Source organism: Eleutherodactylus coqui, chromosome 5, assembly GCF_035609145.1.
Source record: "Eleutherodactylus coqui strain aEleCoq1 chromosome 5, aEleCoq1.hap1, whole genome shotgun sequence".
Lineage (NCBI taxonomy): Eukaryota > Metazoa > Chordata > Amphibia > Anura > Eleutherodactylidae > Eleutherodactylus > Eleutherodactylus coqui.
Window position 1 is genome coordinate 223,739,047 of NC_089841.1, and position 6,770 is coordinate 223,745,816.

The 6,770-nt window shown below is 42.0% G+C and overlaps 1 protein-coding gene across 1 annotated transcript in view; it reads left to right on the top strand.

The window, feature by feature from the left end:
* Positions 1-5,353, top strand: part of LURAP1L (leucine rich adaptor protein 1 like) — a 29,041-nt gene extending 23,688 nt beyond the window's left edge. Inside the window, exon 2 of the mRNA XM_066604268.1 lies at positions 4,629-5,353. Coding sequence (XP_066460365.1) covers positions 4,629-5,006 — 378 coding nt within the window. The 3' untranslated portion in view covers positions 5,007-5,353. The remainder of the gene's footprint in view (positions 1-4,628) is intronic.
* Positions 5,354-6,770: the final 1,417 nt, after the last annotated feature.

Here is a 6,770-nt window from a genome sequence, read left to right on the forward strand (position 1 = left end):
GAACAGGATAAACTCTTAATAGTAGAGATTGTGCACCTCGTTCTCCACTTATTAGTGTTTTGACTAAGTAGATGATAATGTTGAACATTCAACTAGATATGTTTTAGTCAGCTGAGTAAGCAATTTCATTGCTCGTATTACAAAAATGGCAATCTTTATCCTTTTCTTTCCCTTGCGTGTTTGAGAATTAGTGTTTCCAAGAAAACGTTTGTGGCCGTTAGTCAAATGAGAAAAAACAATAATCTTACTGCGGCCAACTTGAGGCGGTGACAATATTTACTTCTTCTGTGTTGGGTCTCCCAGCTAAAAAACTTTAGAAAGATTGATTTATAGTGTAAGGAATTAAAAGCCCTTCCTCTTTAAGTTCGCGGCTGTGCCTTATAAAAGAATGCGTGTGAATATTTTTGCAAGCAGTATTCTAATGAAAACATAGGCAGTAGTAAGAGTCCGGCCATTAAAGAGCAGTCAGCTCTTATGTTCAGTGACATGAGAAATGGAATTTAGAGCGAAACACAGATAAAGGGTTTGACTCCTCAACACAAATAACATTGTCCGTGTCAAATTACTCGAAGAGCAAGTCTAATAACCAGATTAGAGCCAGACATAACTCTAAGCTGTACCAAAAATGCTCTTTGTAAGCAATATCTTCAGAGGTGTTTGAGATCCCAACAAATCACTCATAACAGTGCCAGCAACAAGTGTCAGTCGGAGGGCTGGAGCGCGCTTCCCGGGACGGGACAATGCTGTCTGATGCTCGGATTTAATTGTTTATACTGAAAATACCAACGCCTGGCTCTATAGCCAGCTCGAAGTATCATGTTTGTTGAGGTCAAACTTTTGTCCGTGTTCTATAAGGCTATTATTTGCAGAATTTTTTTGAGATGGCTGAAAATCGATGTAATCCAAAAAGTGGTCACAAAAAGGCATTTTCTATTATTGTACTACAATACATTAACTACTACTAGTGGGGTATCACCAGGGTGAATATTAGGCCCTATTCTTTTTTAGATATTTATTAACAACGTTGCAGAGGGATTGTATAGTAAGATGCCAATATTTGTTGTTGACGTAAAACTAGGTAACGTATTTAACACAAGAATAGACAGTAGGCGGTTGCAAGAGGAACTGAAGAAATTGGGGGCAGAAAAGTGGCAAATGAGGTTTAGCACTGATAAATGGAAGGTTATGCACACGGGCAGGGAAATACATGTCACCATTAAGGGTGAAGTCAGATGTGCGTTTTTTTGTGCGCAAAGAAAAAAAGCGCTTCTGATAAAACCATTGGTTCCCTATGATGTGCCCAGATGTCTGTCTTTTACAGGTGCAGAATACTCGCACATGCAAAAGATAGGACATCCATGCTCTGGGAAGGTCCGTGCTGCACATAAAATATCCCAGCAGGGAGTCCCCTCATAACTGAACACTGTAACAGCACTGTCACAGTGTTCAGTGACAAGGGGACTCCCCGCGGGGATGAAGGAATCCTCTGCCACAGCTGTGGCAGAGGATCGCGATCTTCACACATTGCTTTCAATGGGAACCGGCGCTGCAGCCGACCCCTTGGAAAGCAATGGGCTGCAGACAACCCCTGTAGTGATTTTCGTGGAATGGCTTGAAATAGAAGTCCTTCCTTGAAAATCATCCCTAGCTTGTGGAAGAAATAAAAAATATATATACTCACCTCTCCATCACTATCAGGGTTCCAGAGCGTCTTGTCGTTTGGCTTCGTTGGCACTGTTCTGAAGCTCTTTGAGCAGCCAGGGATTTAAAAATCCTAGCATCCTAAAAGAGCTGTGTCTGATTGGCTGAGTGCTCAGCAAATCACAGGCAGCGCTCAGCCATTCATTGAATTACAGCTGAGCTCTGACTATGATTGGTTACAGTGCTCAGCCAATCAGTGGCAGCACTCAGCCATTCATTGAATTCAATGAAACTCGGCCCGATATCACTCTCGGGGACTTGCGATTTGCCTGCAGATTCCCTTGCATCACTTCAGGAAAGTAGCAATTGGCAAGTGTTTTGCATTGTTTTCAATGGGAAGCATCGCATTGCACTTGCGTGCACCTCACCTGCATTGCGCTGTTTTGCCTGGCCCCATTAAAAACAATGGGTGAGCAGTTGTGTGGGATCACCCAAAGATAGGACGTACCATGATTTTTTGCCGCTCGGCGATGTGAGGAAAAACCCCTCATGTATACGACCCCATTCAAATTAATGGGGTTCAGATTTGTGCATCCGTGTGAAAGCGGCTTAACTCTTATTGTCTATTTTAAAAATTCTTATTCTAGGGATCATTTTAAGACTGAACCTCAAAATAAGCCGTAGGAGAAGAGTTTTTGTTTTCTATTCTGTAAAGCATCATGGAACAAATGAAGTGTATTTGGGTCACTTTGTCAGGATAAGCAAAAAGTATTAATATGCATTGAATTGATTTTAGCAAGCTGATGTGAAAAGCTAGTTAAAGACAAAGTTAATTAAACTGTTACAAAGAAGGGAAAAGCACAGTTATAAAGTAAGTAAATACGTATCAGGGTACACTGAGAAGCACTCTGGGAAATACATTTTCTCTCTTCGAGACATTTAAAATTAGTTCAGTGTAATTAGGTTGTTCTTAATCGCACATCTCAAAGTGGTGGGAGACCTGTAGGTTTTTATTGGAAATGAAGCTTTTGAAGGCAAGCGCTGTAATTCCCAATGGCTGCTGCTTAAATAATGTTTGTTGGTATTCGAACCATTTCATATTCAGCCTTAATGATGGCTTGTGTATTTGGATTACTCTTAGATAACATTATGGAGAAATAGCTCCATAATTACAGATTGCCTGGTTTACCAGATGCAGATAATAGAAATGCAAAGAAAGGTATATCACATTAACCCATTAAGGACCAGGCACAGTAAATTTATGGCGCTTGGTCCTGGGCTTTAATCCCAGCCGATAGTAAAAATATGGCAGGGGGTTAAAGCAGAAGCAATCAATCAGAAGCTGTTAGTCACAGCCATTAACCCGGAGGAGGACGGAGAAGTGGTTTTTAACCCTTTCTGCGTTCTCATTTCCCAAGTACACAGCGCTCAATGAGTGCTATGTACTAAGAAGTAAAAGTGGAAGTGTTTATTCCACTACCCGAGCCGGCGGTCACGTGACCACTGGGGGTCCACCTGGCACAGCAGAGCTGCAGGGCCCTAGCAGACCCTGATCAGCTCTATTAGTGACTACTGTCCCTATAGGGGATGTTTTCTCCTGTAACTGGGGCTACAGTGGAAAAGTATCAAATAAAAAAAAGACCATGTGAATGTCCCCCAGAGGTCTTATATGACATCATGGGGAACATAGATGTAAAAAAAATTATTACATGAATAAGTAAAACAAAATTACAGAATAACACAGCGGCCGTTTGCTACTAACGGAGTGGCCAGCAGGGGGGTGGGGCAGTGCAGGAGATTTTTCTCCTCTCGCTCCCTCGCCCCCCTCTAATGAGATAACACAGCGGCCATTTGCTATTGAACTGTGTAAATTAAGCAATGAGCGATGAGCTTCATCGCTGATCTTTCATGCTGCATAGAAGAGGAGTAAAGAAACTCATCACTCATTGCTTAATTTAAACAGTTCAATAGCAAATGGCCGCTGTGTTATCTCATTAGAGGGGGGCGAGGGAGCGAGAGGAGAAAAATCTCCTGCACTGCCCCACCCCCCTGCTGGCCACTCCGTGACCCAGCCAGCTCTGCTAGCTCCCGTGCAGGAGTGCGGAGACACAGGGACAAGTGTCGGGCATCGTTTGCCCGACACTCATCCTTTGTAAATGTGCCTTAGGAAACCATCCAGAGTAGGAGACTAGATAGATAGATAGATAAACACCTTACAAATTGCATGCCTTAAATTACATGGGATTATAAATCATATTTCAATAAGACATGTAGAGACTGATTTTAAGTGGAGGTAATATGACACAGATGCTGTCAGGGAGAAGTGAACATCTGTCCGAGCAACAAGGTTCCATTGGTCAGGGGTTTGAGCCACTCAGCTGCTGTTACCAGCTGGCTTTAAAAACACCCAGAGCAAGGCAAGAGGTGAAGTAAACACAAATTTGGTGGGAAAACTCTCAGCCAAGCAGGAGTCAAAAGGGCAGCTTAGTGCTAATGATTAAAATCCCATGCATATCGTAGGTGTTTCCATATTTTTGTCCACCCCATATATATATATATATATATATATATACACACACACACACACACACACACACACACACACACACACATATATATATATATATTACCTTTCAGCAAGAAAGAATTTGCAATATTAAATAGAGCTGTGGGAAGACATTCAATTCTTGTCCTAGTCATACACGTTAACACAACTAACAAGTTATCGCTTCTGACTCCCCACAATCCCTTTGCATGGGTTGTACGCAAGTGTGTGAGCATGATTAAAATAGGGAGGCAAAAAACGGAGCCCCACTAGTGTGTATAAATATATTCTAGCTCCAACGCTGAAGACTATGACCGCACTATGAAAATCGATGACTCTTCCTTCCAGTAATGGTCATTGCCCAGTTGTGTTGCAGTGTGTCTTCGTACATGGACACACAACCTATTCTAACCATCTTTTATTTCATTCCATGTGTTAACAGATCTATCTTCGAGCTACGGATGTGAAGCTGATGAGACAGTTGCTCATCATCAATGAAAACATTGAGTCTATCAAGTATATGATGGAGGAGAAGGACATCGTCACCAGCCAAGGGAGCAGCCTTAGTGGGAGCCTTTGCAGTTTACTCGAGAGTCGCGATAGCTCCTTGCAAGGAAGCTATACCAGTTTACATGGCTATAGTGATGGCATGGATGAGATCTCTGTGGGCAGTTACTTGGATACACTAGCAGACATTGTCCCGGGACACTGTACCCCAGATTTCGACCAATATAATGATGTCCAACAGGATTCTGACAACTATCAACCACTATGCAATGATTCCAACCAGCAGTACGATGAGTACTATTGCTTTAGATAGGACTAGCATATCAGATTTGTCCATATTGGATGATTGACACATTTTCTTAATTATTCTGATAGGTCAAAAATAGAACTAAATGTACACGAGTTTTACTGTATAGGTTGTTTTTGCTACTCTGTTTCTCAACATGCGTGCAACTACTATTTATTAAATAACGTGTAATTTTGCATATTTTATAATATTATTGACTGAAGACTGCAATTTTCATAATCTGTGTTCTAATAAATCAGGGAAAGGGCTATGGATCACCGTACAACCGCCACACCGTTCTGCGCTATTTTTAATTGCTTTGTGTTTTCTATTTTTATTCCACGAAATAAAGCACATTGTCACTCAGCCATAAATCCGTCATGTGTGTTTTCTCTTATGACCAGTCATTAAAAGTTCATTTATTGATATAATGACAACATATTTTACACACTGTGCATGAAATTCATTGCTATCATTTTTAATTGTCAGAAATAAAAAAAATGTAGTTTTGAAAAAGATTTCAAATGGCATCTTTGCAGAAATACCAGCAAAAAAAGTTTTTCATGCTCATATCTTAGCATAATAGTTCTATGTGAATACATACACAGTCGAGTCACATTACCATGACCATCTCCTATTTTCAATGTCGGCAGCACGTAGCCAATGAAGCCTGGTGGGTACCTAAGGTTTATGATAGACTGTCTGCTCACATATCGCTCATTGTCATGGGTGAAGGGGAGGATTTATCAGAATTGCAGAAAGGGATACTTATTGGCTTTCGGGTCAAGGGTGGAAGGATTTCTCAAACAGCGCAGTTTCGAACTGTCCACGTGCTGGTGTAGTAAAAGTGTATCATGAGCAGACAAATAGCACCATTGGGAATAACTGACATGGAAACTGAGAGGTGAGATTCGACTACGAACATACGTGAGGCCAATCGATGCACTAGAGTAGAGCAATTCACCATGAAAATGAACCAGGGGGCTAAAAGATGTGTCTAAAACAACAGTTCAGCCAACCCTACTGCATATGGGGCTCCTAAGAAGATGGGTGGTCACTGCGCCTATGCTAACAAAAGGGCATTGGAAGAAAAAACTTCAACTTGCACGGCAGTATTTGAATTAGACCACCACTGATTGAAAGAGGGTTGCCTTCTCCGTTGAGTCACGTCTTTTGCCTCATCGAACAGATGGATGTTGGCGTGTAAAATGAGAAACATCGGAGAACAAGCACCCTGCAACCATTCCTGGAAGAACACAAGCTGGTGGCGGCAGCATTATGGTCTGCGGAATTTTTTTGTAGAATTTTCTGGGCCCACTCAGCCATATGGATGGCACTCTGACCCAATTTGCTTATGAATCCATCCTTGATGATCATGTACACCCATACATGCTGTTTGTCTTTCCTGGGGCAGATGGGATCTTCCAGCACGACAATGCAACATGTCACATGGCTAGAAATGTACGATAGTGGTTGGAAGAGCACAACCAAAACTTCCAATTACTTGCCCCAATTCCCCAGACTTGAACCCAATTGAACATCTGTGGGACCACCTCGATTGGGATGTTCATTCTATGGACCCTCTCCCACGAACCCTCCAGTGACTGTGGGATGCACTGCAGTCAGCATGGCTCCGGATACCTGATACACCCAATTAGCACCTCATTGAGTCACTCCCAGATCATTGAGCTGCTGTCTGTTTGGCACACGGTGGTTACTCAGGAAATTATCTGCCAGTCATAATAATGTGACTCGACTCTGTAGTTACATAGTCAATTCAAAACGACAGAA